This window comes from Thermobia domestica, chromosome 16 (assembly GCF_964235325.1).
Source record: "Thermobia domestica chromosome 16, izTheDome1.hap1.1, whole genome shotgun sequence".
Taxonomy (NCBI): Eukaryota; Metazoa; Arthropoda; class Insecta; order Zygentoma; family Lepismatidae; genus Thermobia; species Thermobia domestica.
This window is the reverse complement of record NC_137469.1, coordinates 141,339,468-141,362,953: the sequence shown is the minus strand read 5'-3', so window position 1 is coordinate 141,362,953 and position 23,486 is coordinate 141,339,468. Positions and strand designations below refer to the sequence as shown.

General features: G+C 37.7%; 1 protein-coding gene across 1 annotated transcript in view; it reads right to left on the bottom strand.

The window, feature by feature from the left end:
- The window catches only part of LOC145672637 (sucrase-isomaltase, intestinal-like), a 127,937-nt gene extending 126,543 nt beyond the window's left edge, over window positions 1-1,394 (bottom strand). The window contains exon 1 of the mRNA XM_081741798.1: window positions 1,308-1,394. Within this exon, the coding sequence (XP_081597924.1) occupies window positions 1,308-1,394 (87 nt within the window). The remainder of the gene's footprint in view (window positions 1-1,307) is intronic.
- Window positions 1,395-23,486: the final 22,092 nt, after the last annotated feature.

The following is a 23,486-nucleotide window of genomic DNA, read 5'->3' as shown; positions in this document are numbered from 1 at the left end:
CGATCCAATGTTCAGTGTAGATTCAATGTCCTTGAAAGTTGTTCGAGGATTTTCTCGAATCATTTGTTCCACAGCGGCAATGTTTTCATCTGACACAGCTGTTGCCGGACGTCCAGCTCTCTCTTCATCTTTAAGCGATGTCCGGCCTCTTCTGAATTCACCAAACCACCGAAAAATTGTGGCACGGGAAGGAGCAAGGTCCCCAAATGCCCCTTGCAAACGGTCAAGGCTTTGTGTCTCGTTCAAACCACTTTTGAAATCGTAAAGGATCATTGCCCGAAAATGTTCCGTTTCGAGCTCCATTCTAGACAGCCGAATACTGCTCACATCAAGAAACAAGTGAAGGCTATACGGCCACGCCGATAAGCGAGGCGAGTTGAAACTTGCTTCGCTTCTTCGCTCTGGATACCACTACCGAACGCAATTGTTGGAATTCAAATACTGTGCCACAACAATGCGTATCTCAAAACTTTCGTAGTGACCCTCGTACAATAATTTCTCTTAATTATACATTTAGACGCGAAGAATCGAAGAGATAGCGTGGGTCAATGAAAAGTGGCTGCGGATCAATATCAGCCATCACCCTTCGTGACCCACTCTGACCCATCAACCACCAAAGCCCATTGTCATCTAATCTGATAAATGATAAACGCCCTCCTCTCCATCGAATTTAATGAGTTTACACTTGTAATAAAATAGAGCCCTAAGGCTGTGAAATTATTACTTATCGAAGTTTCAGTTTCTACGGTCAATCGTTCAAACACTGCTTCGTTACAATACGGATAGACCTAACTGTTACATATAAAATGGTAAAGTGTTTTTCATACGACGAATTTCAATTATCATATATAATTATTTCCTTGTTTAATTACAGATACTTTTCAGTGAAAAATAAGATGACATTTGAGTCTCAAATCAAGGTAAAATAGGCCAACGCAAAGGGAAGAGAGAAGTAGTGTAAGATTTTCAGTATAATGAATTATACCCTAAACTTTAAATTTCCGTGAAATTAAGCTTACAGTACAAATTTTGTGTCTATTTTTCTCACAATTTTGTGGTTTGATTGGCTTGTGTTCTGAACGCTCCATACAATAAACATAAGGCTGCGTTTACTTTGGAGGCACGCTTAGCCAAGTAAAATGGAAGCGCACGCTTGCGCAAGCTTGCCCATACAAACAAAATTTTTATAAGGGCGTTTGAAACAGGTGGTGATTTGACGGAACCGATTACACTCCTCGCCACTCGCAAGGGTGCGCTTGCACAAGCTTGCCCCGCCGCCATCGGGAAACAAAACAATTTGTTTTTACAGGCAAGTGTGCTCCTTCAAAGTTGGGCTCTTTCAAGTGACTGTGACTTTCAAGCAATATTTCGTCTTCACTGTCGGATAACTCCATCTTGACTGATGAAAAGGGAGCGCGATCAGTTGCTGTTGCTGGCCTGTACTATAAACACACCCCCATCGGAACAAGCTTGCGCAAACGTGCGCTTCCATTTTACTTGGCCAAGCGTGCCTCCAAAGTAAACGCAGCCTAAGCTTCAGCAACTATTATAATAGAAAGCAATGGATAAAAAATGCGAAGCACTGTAGATTTTGTTTCTCAATTTATTTCTCAACTAATATCGATTGTTTTCGATTTCACTGTTTTACAAGGGTTGTATTTCTGAAATGAAATTTTGTACTATGGAAGGAATGTGATATGGAAGTTCAAATGAGACATCCGATTTGATCCGTAAGGGATAGTTTACGAGTAATTCAAGCATTCATGCACTACATATATTCATATACATGCCAAACACAGTATATGGTGACAAAAACCAATTTGGAAAGTAAGACCTTGCAGCATTGAGAGCTGTCATTTTCCAGAGGTTGGAGAAACTTGAAATACTTGTTTTGTTGTTGCAATGTGATGTTGGGAGTAGTTTGTGAGTTAAACTGAGCGTGTGAATCTGGTATTTTATCGGGCGTTAGTACTACTTACTGTATGTAAACTGAATGCTGTGGATTCATTTTGTTTGTGTTTAAGTTAAGTAAAAAAAAAATGCCTCGCAATCGTGGTTGTAAGTACGCAGCTAACAACTTCTGTTATGCTTGTGGCGAGTTCACCTTCGTGAGGAACAGGAAGAAAATCACACCCATCATCAAGAGAGCATATATAAGCAGTATTTTGGTGTCGGAGCTGGTGATTTTGATAAGAAGTGGTCACCTGATATGTGCTGTGCTACATGTTATTGTAAATTAATTAAGTGGTGGCAAAGAAAAAATGTTTCATTATTTGCTGTACCGGTGGCTTGGAGGGAACCAAGGGACCATTTGACAGAATGTTATTTCTGCTTAACCAAAATTCAGGGATTTACGAACAGCAAATCAAAGAAACATATTGTTTATCCGAATCTGCCGTCAGCAAGACGACCTGTGGCACATTCTGAAGCTTTACCAGTTCCTTCAAGGCCCACAGATACAGAAGAGATGAGTGATAATGAAGAAATTAGCACTACAGAACTTACATCTTCTGCAGAAAACAGAAGGGATCCCCGTTTCAAGGCACGAGTACGCCCGCGCCACGTGTATTACAACAGGATGATTTAAATGATTTAGTGCGAGACTTAGGACTCAGTAAACAGAAAGCAGAATTGTTAGGCTCCAGGTTACAGGAATATAACCTTCTTCACGAAACAACCAACATAACCTTCAGGAACAGAGAACGTGCTTTTGTGTCTTATTTTCCCAGTGATAGTTCCGTGACATTCTGCAATGATGTTCATGGATTAATGACAGCTTTGCACATAACATACGAACCTGGTGGATGGAGATTATTTTTGGATGCTTCGAAGAATAGCTTAAAAGCTGTATTGCTGCATATGCCACTTTTACCAAAGAGAGAGATGAAATTTTCAGAAAGATATTGACCTTAATTAAGTACAGTGAACATAAGTGGAAGTTGTGTTGTGACTTCAAGGTAATAGCATTATTATTAGGGATGCAACAAGGTTTCACGAAGTATGCATGCTTTTTTGTGTGAATGGGATAGTCGGGAAAGAACTTCCTACTTCCTACTATGTGAAAAAAGGAGTGGCCTAAACGCAATTGGACAGTTAGTGAAAAGATTGTGAAACGGGACAGCCTTGTAGATCCTAGAAATGTTCTTGTTTCACCCCTACATATAAAACTTGGACTTATTAAACAGCTTGTGAAGGCAATGGATCCCAATGGGCCAGCTTTTGCATATCTTGCTGATATATTTTCTCGACTGTCAGCTGCAAAAATAAGAGAGGGCGTGTTTGTAGATTCGCAGATACAAGAACTGCAGAAAGGTAGAGGTTTTGAGGCATGTCTCACAGAGAAAGAAAGGCGCGCATGGATGACTTTTACGAAAGTAACCCAAAACTTCCTTGGGAGAAGATGGGACCCTAAATACAAGGAGATGGTGGATGAAATGCTTGCAGCTTATCAGGATTTAGGGTGCAAAATGTCCTTGAAGGTGCATATCATGGACTCACATCTGGGTTACTTCCCCAGTAATTGCTGTGACATTTCCGATGAACACGGAGAAAGATTTCATAAAGATATATCCACAATTGAAAAGGCTATGAAGGGAAGTGGATGCCCACCATGCTGGCAGACTATTGCTGGTGTATCATTAGAGACAAGAGAGACACTCAGTACAAAAGAAAAAAGTAAACCATTATGTACGGTCGGCAGCTTTTTCGCATACAGTAATGCTTTACAAACACAAATATTACGTGCTGATGACTCCAAAACTATCCCTGATGCAGAAAAACTAAAATCAGATTTGTATTCAGGAGTGAAAATCCTTTCAGGATCACTACTTTGTTACCCTGAAAGAGAACTTTTTTTATTTTTTTGTAGAACACTGTTATTTTTACACATCAACCCACTACAGATTTCCCATATATCGAAACAGATCTCCCCCCATTAAAAGATAATTTTAAAAAGTGCTAGGACACAATCCATTTATTTTTAATAAAGAGTTAATATAGAGTTAGTTTTTAATAAAGAGTCAAGATTGGGGCCTAGCTATATGCCCAAAGTCACTTCATTTGGTTCTGCCATTTGGCCGTGATGATTACGCATACATAGCTACATTCAGTTTTTTCATTAGTCAGCACCTCTTAAAACGAACAGGTTGTGTCTCGAGTGTCAAGTAGTAAGTCCTATTGTTATTATTACAATTACAAATAGCAATATTCAAAAGTGTCTGAAGTGCTCTTTTCACTTACATACACTCGTCTTACAAGTTAGAAGAAAACTATTGTTTATTCATTGTTGGCTGAAAGTTTTTCTTTTTTCTTTTCCATTTTATTTTTCTCCACTTCAAAGGATTACACCGAAAAGTTTACAGAAATAAAAATAAGTTTTTCATTGTTGCATTATGTTCTCAAAGATTTTGCATTGTAAATATTGGTTTCAAAAAATATTAATACAGTATCTTAAACTTGAAATTAAACATAAATTTCCAAGAATAGTTCTAATAGAATTTTCCAAGAATTGTTTTATACATTTTAAGTTATGCTTTATGCTTTATTTTCTAAAATTATGCTTTTACAATTAGTTTCTTCTGGACCCTTAGACCAAGGTGACCAGAATTTTTACTTGCAAAAACGGGATGCATACGAATCGGCATGGGGGGGAGTAAATATCTGACTTTCAGATTGCATTTTGGAACTCAGTAGTGTTTTCAATTTACAAAATACACAAGTAAGAGAGATAACATAGTGTTTCTAATTTAAGCACTACCCAACAATGCTTCTAACCACTTGAACACTCAGAATTCCCATTCAATTCCCACTTAAACCACAGAACACTGAATTCCCATTTGAACATTCAGAAGTTCCATACACGACTGAACCTTCCCAATGAGTGTTGGTACGGAAAAGTGTAGAATTTGCATTGACCATTTATATTTTGAATAATAATTACGGGACACCTGGGTCATTTTTGCTTAGAAACGGGACATTTAGGCGTACCGTTTGAGAATCAGAAAAAAACGGGTCAACGGTTGAAAAAAGGGACTGTCCCGGCTAAAACGGGACATCTGGTCACCTTGCCTTAGACAATCACAACCATGTTCAAGGTAGGGTAAACCATACAGTGATTGGCACTTTAAGGATTTTTTAAAATATAAATGTCTACATCTTTTATCTTTTTAAATATATTATTTTGATGTTTTCTCTAAATATACATTAATACATATTGATTACGGAAAATGAGTATTTTTTTTACGTATTTCAGAAGCAGAAAATGTTTGTAGAGCTTATAGTGAACACAAGTATAAAATTATAGTGATTGTCACTGCAAATACAGTAATTTGCACTTGTTCGTAGTGATTAGCACTGTTAGTAATCTGCAACTCAAATGTTTAAATGACTACATAGTTTTACATTATATGCCGAAATATAATACTATCAGGCATGGGCGTGCCAGCCAGGGGGATGAGGGGGACGCGTCCCCCCAGAAAATTTTCTAGGAGGGGGATTGTCCCCCTCAGAATATTGTATAGCAGGAATTCTTCCCCAAATATCTCGGCAAAAATGATGAAATATTGGAATGGGATCGTCGATTGTCAATTAATTGAATTGAAAGGAATTAGTTTCATTGAAGAAAATTCTGTAACAATTACCAGAGTATATAAATGAAGTACAGAAAGTAGCGACACTGTATTAGCTACGTCGAAAACTACCATAAAACGTGCACACATTCATTTGCAGCGAAAAGAAAATTTTGAAATATCTATATATTAAAATGCCACGTTTATATGTTTGTAGTCAAGAAAAGTTTATATGTTTGTGGCAAATTCTTTTAACAATGATATCTCGGAAACAAGCTCTGGAAAGATGCCATTCTCAGTGATCGATTGCAAATTTTGTGAAGATTGTTGAGTTATAATTGAATATTATTTTAAATGGATGTTATATCTTTATTACATTTTTTAGGAGTACGCGGAAGTATTGAAAATTTAGAAAGTAAAGCATCATATCTCAACGAGTTATACATCCCAACACCACACATTTGTATCCGAGATTAGTATATCTCTCCGGCATTTGTTTTATAGTTAAATGATAATGAAAAATGAAGCATAACTATTTCTCTAGTGTAAGGTGAATCTTTATTGTTTGGAGTGTTTGATCCAATGAACACCATATAGCCTATCACTCACGTTATAATTATTTGTGTGTGTGAGCTAGTATCTTTATGAAAATAGTAGATTCTAATTGAAAGTACGCAATTCTTAATGTGTCTTTTCATTTTGAACAGCTACCGTTTTGTGAAAGATACGTATACAACTTGGTTCCAAGGCAAAAATATTTCGAATTTGACTTAGTACTTATCAAAAATTTCATGCTCAGTTTAAAATATTTCTGCCTTGAGATTTTATCTTTAGTCTTCCAAGAAAGCGGTAGCTACAAGTATCTAAAAAGATTCCTCTTCCTCTACACTTATAGTATTACAAAAAAAAAAAAAAAAGAGAAAATGTGGAATGATTTTTTAAATTTAATATAGGCCTACCGACTCTTGCTGTATCGGCTTCTTGTAAAAATACCACCATTATTGTGCCAACCTGGACAATCGATTGAAGACTTACTACATTGTTTAGCTTCGGAAATATAACTCAAACCCTGCCTAAAAAGACCTTTTTCTTCATGTGCGGGTAAGGTAGGTCTCTTTGCGTGTTCTTTCTAATGTATTGTTGAACTTTCTCAACTGGGCTGTGCGCAAGTGCGCCATTGTTTTCGAAAGGACATATTTTGCAGCGTGTTTTCTCCAATAGTAACGTTATTGAGACAGCTGTGTTTATGTGTGTTACTGTGAATATAACATTAATATGAAGTATTTCATGTCCTGTTTCTGTTTAGTGTTGTTTTATTGTTTGAAATAGATCAGTTTCTCATAAGAAAAAGAAAAGAAGACAGCACGTGGGCTAAAGCAGTGCCATTGTTGAAGAAAAAAAGAGAAAAATTAATTCAAATGGTAGTTCAGCTGATGGATTACAACCTGAAACTGACAATGGAAATTCAAATCTTGAATCGATCACCATCACCATCAATGTCTATAGTAATCTCTCAATCTCCACGTCTAGCAAGTGGTTCAGATTTTCCCTACCCTTCGAACCTTTCAAAGCTCAATCCATGTCAATTTTGGATATTGTGACGTTAGAGCATTCCTCGGACTAGAAGCAGGCAAAGGCAAGGTTGAAATCCGGTTAAATAAAGACGATGAAATTTACATATAGATTTGTACTGAACCAAGGAGCCTAACCTCTCTTGTGTCTGTTAATGTGCTAGCTAGGACCAAGTGTTGCATACGCATTTGTGAGCACAGCACACATACAACACTTAGAGGGTTGACGGAAGTATTCACTTTCGAAGGGCAAACTTGCTTTTTGAATCTCATTCATCATTTTTTCATTACTTTTCACATTCATTTGGGCTTCGGCCCTAGGATACTTCATTGCGATGGCGGACTCTGGCAATACTAATGGACAATCGGTTCTCGGTCGACATACAGGACTACCAGCTTTTCTTTCTACAAATTCAAACACTTCGCGTGTTCAAACTACATCCACTGGAACTACCAGTCGCACTCGACACTTTTCCTGGGGAAGTCAATCAGTCGCGAGCACGTCTAAAGAGAGACATCCATCCACTGAGTCAGTCCAGTCTGCAAAGAGATTTCGCGGGGGATCACAATCTTCTAACGTCCAACCTATGGACACTGGATCGCCACCGTCAGAATCGTTATCCGAACCTCTCAATATGACTCCAGATCCCGTTTACAATTTTCTCCTAACTGACTTTGACCCGAAGTACACACATCCAAAGATGATCTTTCTCCAGATCATTAAATACGTTCCACGTGCGAATGTAGAACAAATAGTCCAAACTAGAAATGGATACATTATAAAATCAAAAGATCCAAATTTTGGAACCTATTTACGCAACAAGGCATCTTATGAAATCTTCGGGAAAAACGCAAAATTAACAAAAAAGTCTGATTCTAGGCCTAAACAACCACCACCACCCAAGAAATTGCCAATGTTGCCTGTTGTTATTCGTGGTGTTCTTCCAGAGTTTACGGACGACGAAGTACGCGAAGAGCTTCTTCAAGAGGGCATTAACATTGACAAAATGCATACGCATTAAAAACAATAATGGGCCAACATATATGATTCGTGTTTTGTCCCAAAACCAACAGGCCATCGATCATCTTCTGGCACACGGTGCACCTATTTATAAGAAAACTCATAGGGTAGAGCCTTCAAAAACTCCTGGGCCAATGCCTCTTCGGTGCGAGAGATGTCAGACCTACAACTCGCATTTCACAAACAACTGTCCAAATCAACCGCGATGCGGATATTGTGGAAACCAACATGAAACCAGGTTGTGCCAAAATCAACAACAACCTCCAAAATGTTCCACATGTGGTGAAATGCACCCCACATACAGCTATCGCTGCAAGGCAAAGCCCCCGGCAGAACCCACTCGTCCGGAGTTTACTGCACCCATTCGAAGTCCTGATAAAACTACACCTCCAGCTCAATCTATTCTGCATCCACTCAGTATCGAAGATTTTCTACGTTACTTCACTATAGTGCTTCAGAACGTGCTGCCATTTCAACGCGATCATATACTTCGTACCATAACTGCCACTGCAAAATCTTTCTTTAACATCAATATCCATGGTACATATTCAAGACAGTATGCTCACTTTCAAATTGCGCCTCTTGAAACCGTCGTTTAAAGCCATGTCTCTTCTGATTCTAATTATGAATTTGTTGTTTATTAATATTCGATCTTTCCAGCAACACAAACTTCTGTTAGAACATCTTTTACTGGAAGAACAAATTGATATTTTTGCTCTGAATGAAACTGCACTCAAACCTAATGTCACAGCTCGCATCAAGGGTTATCACCTTCACCGACATGATTACATGAAACCAGCCGCCAGAGCTCAAGGTGGAGTTGCAGTAGGTTTTTCACCAAAATTACCATTCCGACAATATCATCCACAGGCTTTTGGCAATCATCCAGAACATCTTCTGTTGTCCGTTTGCTATCCATCCATTGTTATCAACGTTGCTACAATCTATATCCGGCCGAGACACCAAATACCATTTGATTTTTTCAATTACATTGCCCAGAATTTTCGGAATATCATCATTATGACTGATATCAATATTCACAGTCGCAACGACCGAGAAAGACAGCAATTTATCGACTACGTAACGCAACAACTACATTTACATATCCATGACTTACCTAGTCATACCAGACCAAGCAGTCAAACAACGCCAGATGTTGTAATTACGTTACTTAATCTGGTCGGCGATTGTAATATCCAGGTACTTGACACAATAGGCAGCGACCACTGCCCAGTAAAACTAACGATCAATAAAGGCCGTTACTGCAACAACACTCCGGTGTTCCATACCGTGAAACGTTACGATAAAGCAGATTGGAATACGTATAGGACAACCATTGAAAAAGATATTACTGATCTTGCAGCACCAACTACTGAATCTGAATTGTATAACACTATCTCACGACTCAGATACCTTAACCTCTAATGCTGAAGCATCTATTCCTATGGACAAAATCTGTCCTTCTAAACCAAAGTTACCGCCTCACTATCTGGCCATTGTAAACGTGCACGGCAGCACATTCGTGAATACTATCGTACTGGAAACGAGGCACATCTTCATTGCTATAGACAATTTTCAACGAGCAGTGAAAAATCTCATTGCATTATCTCATTGCATATAAACGGAGACATTGGATTAGTGCTTGCAATAAGTTGAGAGACGAAGCACATCCTACCCGCTACTGGAAGAAATTCCATCAATTAACGGGAAAGAATACTGTTACATCATATCCGCTCCATCTCAATAGTGTTCCACTACTTTCAGACACAGACAAAGCAAATGCTTTTGCAGATCAACTACAAGCAGTATTCACTCCAACTGAGTCTCCATGCCAGAGCGAACGTGTTGATATTTCCAGTGTACCTGCTCTACAACCCTCTGTAACACATCAAATCGACTTAAATCATCCTCTTACCAGACCAATTACTGCTCCCGAATTACATTGCGCTCTCCGAGGAAAACGAAACACAGCTCCAGGAATAGATGGCATCTCTTATAGGATGTTAAAAGAATCCCCGCCTCTCTTTATTTCTTTATTAATTTCTATTTATAATTTCATTCTCAGCACTGGATATTATCCGTTACATTGGAAAGTCTCAAAAGTCTGCATGTTTCATAAACCGCACAAGCCCATTCATGATGTTATTTCTTACAGGCCCATTCAGTTAACTTCTGTCTTCAGTAAGCTATTTGAAAAGATTCTTGTCAACAGACTACATATTCATCTTAAAGAACATGATCTGTTACAACACATCAAGCAGGTTTTAGGCCTGCCTTTTCTATTAGCGATCAACTGCTACGTCTCACGACAGTTCTCACCAATCAATACAATAAAGCCTTTCCATCATGTTTAGTCCTTATGGACCTAGAAAAAGCTTTTGATAAAGTATGGCACTATGGCTTGCTGCGGAAACTACAATCACTCCGTTTACCAACTTGCTACATTCGTCTCATTTACTCTTTTTTAAGTAATCGAATAGCGTATGTTTCAATAGGAAATGTCCTATCTAGACCTATTTTTCCGCACACAGGCGTACCTCAGGGATCTACACTTAGTCCATTATTATATATCTTATATGCCTCAGATATGCCTCAACCACCGCCTAATGTCTATGTTTTCCAATATGCTGACGACACAGCATTCTTATCGCTTGGGAAAACTATATATCAGATCAGTAGAAGCCTACAACTGGCACTCGATAATTTTCTCATCTGGTGCAGGAAGTGGAAATTAACTGTCAATTCAGAGAAAACGCAAGCTCTTGTATTTCTTCCACCTAAGCGTAGAACTAAAGTACGCCGAAATCCTACTAATCTTACTATATCAGTTGACGGGCATTTTCTTCGACCAAGCGCCTCTGCTACGTATCTGGGTGTGGTATTCGATACCAAACTCACCTGGAAACCTCACTTTCAAAAACTGGCGCAAAAAGCATCTACTAGATTAAATCTTCTACGCCGCCTTACGGGCACAACTTGGGGACTAAGTGCGGATGTCTTACTAAAGACATACAAAGTTTTTCTCCGGCCTCTTCTGACTTTTGGTCACATTGCCTGGTGTCACGCTTCACCTAAACTCTACGAGAAGTTAGCAGTTATGGAACGCCATGTTATTCGCCTGGCATATCGGATTCGCTTGCCATATCCAAATTACATGACCTACGAACACATCGACTTTCCAGCCATTTTCGACCATCTTGCCACACTCCGGACAAGATACATTCATGTCACGCATTACAAATGCTCATCCACTCTATCTGGAAACCTTTAAGACTTGATGCTCTTACGGATGCTCCGTATCGATACCAGCACTCACCGCTCACCATACTCACCACGCTATATGTTAAGACAACAAATTTGGGCGCCGCAGAGAGAGCAATATTTGATATTTACGTCATCAGAGATCATATACCTCATATTTTTTCATTTTAGCACATGTTTCTCACTCATCACTAACATTGGGCTATCATCACGTCTTACATCAGTCTCGAGTCGCCCCGAGACAGAAGATCTAACGCTCACGTGTCTCAACTAATGTTCCCCAATGTGTTTGTGATGTCAATTGCACTTCATATCATTATCATACCTGCTTATATATATATCATATACCTATTTACATTTATCCTTTAACTATATTTGTATATTTGCACCATTAGTATGATATCTTGCACCACATTGTATTGTTTTGATTTTCAAGACTAATTTTACGTCGTTTTTTCTTTTCTCAATCTATTGTTATTTTGCATTGCACTTAGACCATCTATTGTACCTGTACTAGCACCATCAACATGTATGAAAACCTATGCCAAAGAGAGGGCGTAACCCTCTAATGGCTGGGGTTAGTTTGTTTGATATGAAACCAAGTATACTGAAATAAACAAAATAGATAATTAAAGAAATCTCCCAAACCTAATCCCTTACCTAAAAAAAAAAAACATAGATATTCGCCCCTAGGCAGAAGATGAATGCATTCGTCTTCCTAACATCTCCCTTGTGTTGTCCTGTGCTTGCACCTCATCTCATCTTTCACGCTCATCCTTTTCTCACGATTTAACAATATCATTGAAGCTTACGTACGTCCTTTCTCTGCCACTATATCCATTTGTCACCCATGATCTATACCTGCATCTCCATACAGATATCTTAATATTTTCCATTTTCTATTATTATGTATATGTATATTTGTTCCTATCATTCATTTTTTGTCATTTTGTACTATGTAATTTCTGTGTGTTTGTTAAGTTATATATATGTGTAGTATTTCCTCCTCACATCCTAATGATTATGATCGCAAAGATCATAATGGCTTACAAAATGATATAATAAAGTTAATAAAGTAAATAAATAAATAAATTACCTTCACTTAGACCAGCCATCCTTAACCAAATCCTACTTTTCCGTCAAATCCTCTCCTGAAAGAGGGTGTAGCCCTCTCAGAGGTAGCTAGCCTCGTGCTAGCATTAAAAAAATACATATAGATATAGTAAAAGGATCCGGGTTTGGTTCAATGAGTTCAGAAAAACATATACGGAAACGTTATATTCTTTATATCCTAATTACATTGGCGACTTTTTTTCGGGCAAAATTGTGCCCGCATGGCATACTGGAAAATATTGCTGGAGAACTCTAAGCTGGAAAGCAATGTTGGATCCAGCAACAATTTATCCTGGTTTTACTGTAAATTATGCTATTAATTTGACGAAAATTAATGGTCCAGCAATCAAATTCCAGCACAACTTTTCTTTTCATTTGGAGCGGAGGGGATACAAGTTCGGATACCATGTTGAACTCTAGGTTCCGTCTCCTTAGAATGTTATGAACATTCATCCCATGGAAAGCAATGGCAAACCACCATGGATTCACCTTGCCAAGGGACTTTTAGGTCAAATACCTGCCTTCGGACAAAATATCACATTATCATTCATTAACAGTCATAGAATAACACATTGCAAAATTCGACCCAGAAAAATTGCGAGACTGCTAGACCATGCGAGAAGGTATCGCGCGAGACGCGAGATGAGACTCAAAATTTTATGCGAGACGCGAGACGAGACTTCACATTTGCGAGACGAGACGAGACGCGAGACGAGACTAACATTTGAGGCTGCGAGACGAGACGAGACTTTTCCATTTCTCGTCTCGTCTCGTCTCGCGTGCATCCCTAGTCTCTACATTTGCACTCCCAGAAAATAATGATGATCTGACATTGTTGAAGTTATTTTAATCACGAGTATGTACGTCTGTTTCTTGTTCGTATATGGCGGCACCTGATGTTTCTTCTGTTTTATTCACAGACAGGCTAGGCTCTCTGCTAGAGAATGTTGAACATTTGGATTAATTCCTTTCCCAAATGAGTCTGGGTTACTGCTGTGTGAAGATGATTTTAAATGTTTCCACAAACAATATAGGGCTGACATTTCCACACTACGCTTCTTTTCCGAGTCCTTCTCCACTTTAGTGCTTTCCAACTATTGCAATACAGCATCTCCTACAATTTCTGGAAACTGTTCAGCTGTTAAGACAATAGTTTCGTTTGTTTCCGCACAAGAATGTTGAACAAAGGTTGGTGAGGACGTAGATGTGTTCCCAATGCATTTACTACAGTCCGTGCTATTATAGTCAAAAGAAAACTAGCCGAAATAAGGAAAGACATTCTTAATAGTTGATGGGAAAATATATTTATCCACTACTTGTTTAAGAAGAGGGGCAAAATTCAGCTTATTCAAATTTCATCGGGATGGTTATGCCTCCAATTCCGAACCCCTTTTCTCCACCCCTTCTTTATTGGTCGAAACGCTATAGCATTTCCTTTTAAAGTATTCGAGTTGCATTTGGATACAAAGCAATTTATAACTCATAGCACAGTTGAATCAACTGGTTCCTTATGTGGATCGTATGTCCCTCAACAAAATAAATGATTGGAAATTTAACATTTCGTTCTTTGTACAACATATTAGCAACGTATTCGTAGAATACCTCACCTTTCCTCCAACCCTTGTTCCTAGGTCCAACACCCCATCCCTTTGGAACCAGGGTTGAAAACAAACATGTTTTTTTTAAAAAAAAAACCAAAAAAAACGTTTTTTATGTTTAAAACATGTTTTTTGTTTAAAACGTTTTAAACGTTTAAAACAAAGTACTTTGTTTTAAACACAAAAAAGAATTTTTTTAAATGTTTTTGCTTAAAACAATAATCTAAATACGCATATATATTAAATTTTTACACTCTTAGGTATTGCTTGCCATCTAGATCAAATTTCGGGAACTTCCCTAATCTCGATCCACCCAAATGTTCAATTCCGGAGAAAGAAATCGGGAATTTCCCGATCTCCATTCACGGAATGTGTAGTTTAGTTTCTTTGTGTTACGTTCTACTGGTCGTTTTTATTCTTAATCTTTAAACGCCCATTGACGCAACTGCTGTGTCAGGGCTTTAAACCTCAATGGCTCAGTCTTAAACCTCAAATTAAGGCTGGGAGATGGTTTTGGTACCAATTTATTCCTAAAGGATGCAGCTTTGCTGGTGTGCACTTTATGTATAAGGGAGGAGGGTAAATATCGCGTTTTTTTCAACAGTTTTTTTGGGGGCCATTCCCCCTCTTGGGGGATAGATTCATAAAAATTGTTCGTGAAGCAATGAAGTAGGCCACTACATGGCAATATCGTGTATTTGTACTTCTTGCTTATATGGGGTAGCAGAGAGAGGGCAAAGTTAGCCAATTTTTGGACTTTCAGTTTTTTGACGTAAATTACATTTATTTTTACAACAAACATCAATAGCTCAGCCTCTAATTTAGCTAGAAAGATGATTTGGTACCAAAGTATTTTTGAGGGATGAAGCTTGCCGTCAGTTGAATTTTATGTATATAGGGGGTACGTATGTACGGCCGAGAAAGGGAGGATGAAGTTAGTTTTTTAATTTTTCATCATTTTTTTCATCAGGTTTTCGCGGGTTTCCTCCCCCCTTTGTGGTATATCCATAAAAATTGGTATGTGAATCAATGAGGTAGTCCCCTACATGATAGTAACCTGTATATGTACTTGTTGTTTATAGAGGAAGAGGGGGTCAAATTTGGTTAATTTTCATTTATTTTCGGGACGGTCCCATATAACACAAGATATATATTTCACTGAAGTGGTCTAGAAGCATAATTCTTGTTCGTATACATGATGTGTACAGCAAAAATGATTTGCATATGGACGTGGTACTATAGTGGGGGAGGGGAGAGAATGTCTAATTCAATGAATGTTTTCTGCGCATATTTTTTTTTTAAATACGGTATTTCCTACATAAAACGAATTCATTACGCAATGGCAGCGATGGCTACTATTTGTTATATTATTGTCACAAGTATGTGGCCTACACATTAGCATCATTTTGTCAGCGTATGGTGACTGCAAGGGTTGCCAGGGCCCCGCAAAGTCAATATTTTCATATTGTTAATGTTTTTTATGTCTGTTCTTTTTCTACGAATACGGCGGGAATTTAACGAATATTAACTCATTGGAATTTGTGGTCTATAAGCTTTCCAATGGTGTATAACTCATGACTGTGATAATTAGGGGGTCAGCAGAGTCCCGAACGTGAGAGTCTACCATTTTGTTAAAATCCCTGGCGGGCATCTAGAGTTAATTGTGTTGTTATGCCGTAGACATTAATCATTATTAGCTACCCATGTTGCAGATAGAGATGTATCTGTTTAGTTAAAATATATCATTTGCTCCTTGTAGGCTAGTCACTGCTCTTTTCTATGAGTTGTATTGTATTTGTCAGAGCATTTCTTCTAGCTTATGATGTGAGAACTCTTCATTATTATGGAAATGATAGTGATCAAAAAATACCCAAGTTTTGAATTTGTGAATTTTGATCTTAGAACAGTGTATAGTGTGTTTAACCTTCGTTATTCTTGGAAATTAAGAAATATTGAAATACTTCATTTGAATTTCTGTTTTTTTAGTTATACGCACATTGATGTGCAGAATTTCGTTCAGTAATTGCTACTATAATAAGAATATAACTCTGCTTGTAATTTACTCCATGCACAAATCCTGCGGAGGATGGGTTGTTTGTTATAAAATTAAATTAACTTACTCAATCTGATATTTTAGTTGTTTTAAACATGTTCAACCACCATCGAAAAAAACACGTTTAAAACAATTTCTTTAAAACGTTTAAAACAAACTGAATAAAACAACAGCCCTCGTTTAAAACATGTTTTAAACACTTGTTTTAAACATTTTGTTTTAAACATATCAACCCTGTTTGGAACAGACTTTGCCACATCTTTTATAATACGGGCATAAGGGTACATGATCATTGGTGGAGTTGTATCACCGTTAGCGTTAAATGTAAACATTACTGTTATTGAATCTTTAGCATTAACTTCATACACATTTTGACACTCTTTTCAGCTAGAACACTCTTTGTGTCCTTTAAACTTATAAAGGTTCTTCTTTTTGCAAAATTGGAGTAGGACCGAAGTCATCTCTGCAACTAGGATTTTAACGGAATTACAGTGTAGATCTTGTTACACCGTAAATCTTTGAGGTTGTTTTGATTCCCATACCTTCTGAAACTGCTTGGATAGCATCTTCAATCCTTTGCTTATAATATTGAAGAGTTCGAATTCCTTTACATATTGCAATATTGGGCTAGGATTCTAATCAACAGAAATTACTCCAGTACAATATATAAAAGTTAACATTACCACAACGTGCCGCCATAAATATAAATTGAATCGATGAGTTCAAAGACCCGTCATCTCCACTTTTTGACATAATTAAGATTTTGCACGTTCCAGCTCAACTGATGTGGGAACACAATTTAGACTGAAAACAAGTCATCTCCTCGCACTGGTTGTAGGAAACATTGAGCATTGAAATCCTTATTTAGTTAGAAAACATGCCATATCCTGGAAAGACTCTTTTCGATGGGGATGACAGGCTTTCACACTCAATTATTCAATTGAAAAAACAACGAAAACGGACAGTGGTTTTGCATCAATAGGCAAAGCGCCACTTCTCAGAATTCCTGTTTTATGGCGCACTTTATTTGGGAATTCATGTAAATAAAAATCACTACCAATCCGTAGCAGCGTGTGCCAGAAATATTTCTAAAGACTAAGCACCACCTTACTTATATGCAATTCACTTTATAAACTTTAGAATTTATTATCTCAGAATGAGATTTTTGTGCTTGGTCTAGTGTTGTATTAATATGCCATAGCTTCTGATTCAAGTGATTGAAGCTAAGAGTTCAAGCGATCAGCTTTTTTTCAATTTGATTATTTCTGAATTACAGTGATTGGCAACACAACATACAGTAATTGGCAGGGGTGCCATTAACTAGAAAGAGTTAACATAGGAACATGAGAATTTAGTACATTGGTAGTTTCCCTAATTGAAATCTTTTAAAAGCCTTATATCATAATTTTATACAAAATATTAATTTCATAGTTATTGGCAGGGGTATGCCAATTACTATTTAAACACATACTTCTTCATACAGTGATTGGCACCCCCATTTTTCCAACAATGGAGAGGTGGATTGCAAGTTTGCTTGGAGGGAAAACACATTTTGATAGTTCCTGATCTGAAATGCCAATAAACCAAATCGTAAGTAACATTTAATAACTCGGAACGATGGTAAATTTTCTTTAAACATCCTTAACAAATTTATAAGAAATAAGACCACGTTTAAGTTTAGGAAGATATATTCACCTATTCGATAAACCACTTCAATCTAATACCAAAATAGCAGGAAAGAAATTTTACAGAATAAAGAAGCAAAGACTAATGCTGCCATAAGTTAGTGAATACGTTGAAAAAAACTTATTTGTTTTCTTATTATTCGAACATTAACTTTAAAAGTGCCAATTACTATCTGGTTGCCAATCACTGTATCGTTTACCTTACCAAGTAAATTGCTGTTATGCTTTTTATGCTTTTGGGCTGCCCTAATAATGAATAAATCTTTTCACAAGAATACTATGTTTGCTCAAATTGATCGTCATACACAATTGTATTATTATCCATAGAAACATGTATTTCGATGTTGAACTAAGAAGTTTTGTTATATATGCAGAATGGTGATAAAGCTAATTCTGGTTGATTAGAATTGTTACATCACTTTATATTTATGATCAGCTATACGTGGATAGCAATACTGTTTATATTTATGTCCATGACAGAGCATACAGAATGACATTTCTGGTGCGAAGCGATCCCCTCTGAATGATTCTTCAGTTGGGTGAATAAATCAAAGTCTCACGAGCTCATATCTGGGTAGTACGATGAATTTTCAAGAATCTCCCATCTCCATTGTTGGAGCTAATCGCTCCAAGAGCAGCATTATGACAATGGTGGTTCTCATGCAGTACAATGGGCGGACATGTTTGCAACTGCTACCATTTTATCCGCAAAGCAATACGACAATTATTTTCTAGGAACATTCAGTGGAACGCAGTATTCATTGCCTGGCTTGGAGGAATAACATGATGGAGGGACACCTTACACATCATATGCCACTAACAGTATCACTTTCAGATACTCGAATTATTGGTGCACTTTTGTGAGCCAAGGGATGATGGATGGAATACATTGGACTGTTGTTTTAATTCTGGCGGGTATGTTCTCGCACAGGTTTCATCATGATGATGATTTGGTCATGAAATTCTTGTCCGCATTATAACACCTCAATGGTCCCTTACAAGAATGTAGCTTGTCCGAATAACATTCCATTGTATTTCTGAAAAAGACTTTGAATTTCGGCCCAAATTCAAAAGTAGAGTTTCGAGGTGATCCAATTCAACCAAGACTTCACAGCTGTGTTTTTTGAGTTTAGATAATGACTCTGCCTTTCTATTGTACGTGAAAGAATACCTACGGCTTCGCGTGTTCATATCCAATCTGACAACATTTTTGTCAGTACTTTCTTTCCAACCCTCGTACATTCTAGGATTACATTCACGCTATTTAAAATTGTTCTCTGATAGTTGCAAATTCGTTTGGATGATATTAAAAACAAACATTATCCAAGTAATGTATTCAGTAGCGTAACTATAGAATTTTTCTCAGGGGGGGGGGCAATGAAGGGCCCAAGAAAATTTTGAGGGGGCCATTTCCAATGAATGATTATATATATATATATATATATATATATATATATATATATATATATATATATATATATATATACAGGGTGGGCCATTTTAATTAATCCACGGAAATATCTAAAAAATGATAAAACATAGAAGAAATGTTTGAAGTACACGTTATATATTGCTAAGGGGGTAAACCATTTCCGCCAAAGGTACCCCTCCCCACCCCCCGGAAATGGGGGTAACGGGGGTTAACTTTGAAATGTCAAATGGGAACATGGGTCGAGTAATACCTCGTTCGAAATGTCTTGGAAAACTAAGTAACGCTGTACCAAAATTTGTTTCATATGGAGCACCAGTTTCAAAATGGCCGCCATGATATAGTTCGGAAACTCCAGTATCCGTAGTATGAAAACCATGGGAGGTAGATGAATGGAACAAAATTGAAATACGTAAATATCATAGGGCATATCGAATGATGTGACCCCTGCGATCCCAGCGTCTTTCCTGAAGGGATCTTGTGAGCTAACTTCAAAATTTCAATGTCCGACCGGACAACGGTTCGGGCGTACGCTTGACCTACCCAATGCTGTTTGGAAGGCAGACTTCAGAGATAGGGAATTAGTGCACTCAGTTAATGCGGATTGCCACAGTCAAGGGCGCCCATAAGGGGGGCAAGGGGGGCTCTCGCCCCCCTAGAGGAAATTGTGCTTCGGAATATCGAAAACTCAATAGAATTTTTAGAATAGCTACAGCAAAATTTGAAACTATATTTGAAATGTCGCTTTTTCTTGCCTCCCGTGGAAACCACAACATGGACGCCCTTGGCCACAGTTACATTTTGATTAACTATTAGCACTCATGTCATATTGTGAGCTTGAGGGACGAAACAGTGTGTACGTATATCCCCGAAATGCTTTCCGAATAACCAGCACGCATTGCATAAAAGTTTTTGTGGCGACGGAGATTAGCAAATTCACACGTTTGTAAGTTCCAGCAACAGCATTATTCGACAACTTCTTCCGTATAACGTTCCTTCTGTTTTCGCATCAAATCATACTTAGCCATACAGATATGCGTTACCATTCAAATAAAATTTCACCTTTTTATAGTCACTACAGCGTCATCCTTACAAACAAATGTTTCAACCATACCATACCTATTTGTAAGATAGCCTTAATTTGCGAATTAAAGTAGAGTTCTCATTTGAACTTTCACTGTTACTTTCCACCCCGCTCACATACAGAGCACAGGAAAAGATTATTTTGCAGGACTTGGATATCTCTCTATACATTATGGAAATTTTACTCTAACACTTTTATCTCTGTTGTATCATTGTCGAGCCTTGGAACGCCTCCGTGGTTTTCCTATTTAATTTTCGTTATTTTCATTTATCTCTACCCGTATTCATACTATGGGCACTACACGTTTTCTTAGACACATTCACCATGTCTTGGCGATCATTTTGAAAACGGTGTCTCATGTCGAAAATATTCTTACAGAAGCTGTTTGATATTCATTTGTCTATGTAACATGATGTTACTCGCTTCAAGTTGCTATTTGAAATTTTCAAGTTGGCCCCGGATACCTTTCAGTGGAGTCACCCCGACAACACCTCTCGATGTGCCTTACGTCAGTTACCTACTCCAGTTTTTCTTCTGTTGATTTATCTCCAATCGCTTTCATACTACAGATACTAAACCTTTTCTCTGACACTGATACTATGTTTCGGCGGCCTTTTGAGAACACTGCCATTTCACCTCAATCGTTTTCTCCTGCAAGATTTATCGAACGAGGTACCACTCGACTCATGTTACTATTTGAAATCTTGAAGTTAGCCCCCAAGACCCCTTCAGGGAGGCCACTGGGATCACAGGGACCACACTATTCGATATGCCCTATGATATTTACGTATTTCAATTTTGTTCCATTCATTGACCTCCCATGGTTTTTATACTACGGCTACTGGAGTTTCCGAACTATATCATGGCGGCCATTTTGAAACTGGTGCTCCATAAGAAACAAATTTTGGTACAGCGTTACTTAGTTTTCCAAGACCTTTCGAACGAGGTATTACTCGACCCATGTTCCCATTTGACATTTCAAAGTTACCCCCCGTTACCCCCATTTCCGGGGGGTGGGGAGGGGTACTTTTGGCGGAAATGGTTTTCCCCCTTAGCAATATATAACGTTTACTTCAAACATTTCTTCTATGTTTTATCATTTTTTAGATATTTCCGTGGATTAATTAAAATGGCCCACCCTGTATATATATGTGTGTGTGTGTGTGTGTGTGTGTGTGTGCGTGCGTGCGTGTGTGTGTGTGTGTGTGTTTTCAAGGTGAATGTTTTCATCTTTGTTGTTAATGATTTTACTCTTTTACGGTGAAAGTGTAAGAATTTACTACATCAAACAACTAGGATGCATTAATACAATTGATTTCCAATATAAGTAAGTAGTAATTTAATCGCTGCATTTAAAATATGTGTGGCTGGTAGAAATATACTTTTACAGGTCAAGAAAATAACTTAGAGGTTCATGCCTCGACTTAAAAGAGGATCTTTCTATTCTTGTGGGCAGCAGCAAACTTATCAACAACTTCTTCAGGATCTAACGATTTAGCAATTTTCTTCAATATATAGTAATCCTAAGTTTTTCAACCAATCATCAGTCATTGAATTGCCTATATATCTTTAATCTTTTCAAACATGAGAATGGTCTTTCACATGTAGCACTAGAAACTTATATAGAGATTATATGTAACTTGTTGGTTTCTAGGAATGCGTTTCTGTAGACGCAAAGATGAACGAAATTCACCAAGGAATCAACTTTAGTTTTCTCTCGTCTTCATACTACTTAATTGTGTTTGGGAGGATTTTGAGTTTACATTTAAATATTTCCAGATCACTTTCATAATACTGGACCATATGCTCCACAATTTTGTAATTTAGAAAGTTTTCACCTTTTCGATGTAGAGTGGTGATTGATCTAATAATTTTGCTACATGATCCAAAGCGTTTTTCCGTCTCAGTGATTGCTTTATCAATAGTAGGCAGAAAAATGTCTCTTAATATATTATCTTTAGAAAATTCGTTTTTTGCCTCCAATGGAGGAAGAGATTAATCCAAAAATGAATTTGTGATATTTCGATGGGGAATGTCTAATTCATTTCCACAATTAACCCCTATAGCAGGGGCATCATTTTGGGAGGGCAGGAGGGGGCAATTGCCCCCCCAAGAGTTTGAGGAATACATATACTTTAATCGATTGTCTACTAATATACTAGTACAAAACGTAAAAGTGTTATGTTGGTGGTGCTCTTGCCCCCCCTCAAGCGAAGTGTGAAATGACGCCCCTGCCCTATAGCCTATCTGTTTCCGGCTCTAGAATTTCAGGACCATTTTCTATGCATATCGACAAATATGCTTGACAAATTTGTTCGAAGGCTGTTCGTTGAGAGTCATATTCTCCAGACCACATTTTCGACAGCGTTTGAACTAGTGAATCTACAAGAATCAAACCTTCCGACATGTCTGCATCTACTTGAAATAAGGCGAAACTCAAAGTTACAGCATGGCAGCAGTAATATTAAATTTTACCCGAAAACATTCCATCTCGTATAGATGACATTTATTTCCCGGGTGGAATGATGGAAGTAAATATCACAAGTTCCAGATTTGGTTTAATACCGCATAATAATATAAATAGTTGTTTGGTAGATAAACTGTATTATTAATAGTAATAATAAGGTAAAATGTGATGTACGAGGACAAAAGTGCTTACGAGACAAACGTCGCACAGAAACAGGAACTGAACTCTGACAGGACAGTGATTTGCCGTTCCACCTCACTTTAAATTATAAGCCTTGCTCTTGAAGCTAAGTTTCACTCTAAAGTAAACTACCAATAATTATCATGTATTCTTAATATTTCAGAAAAATGTCAAAATTTCACGCTCTAAAAAATGGTAGCCTAATTAGTGACGAAACTAGACATTTGGTGCCCAGGGCAAATTTTGCGATTAGTACCCGTTTCATCTACATCCACACCAATAAACACACATATTAGTTTGCTGGCGCCCGGGCAACTCCCCCAGTTCCAGTATCTTGTTTTGATCTGGCGGTAGTTCAATTACTGTTTGTTACTTTTACCCTTGAGCTCTAAAACTGAGTAATGAATGTGCCTTTACGTTATTAAAATGATGAAGTGAGCACTCTTTGAAGCAAAAA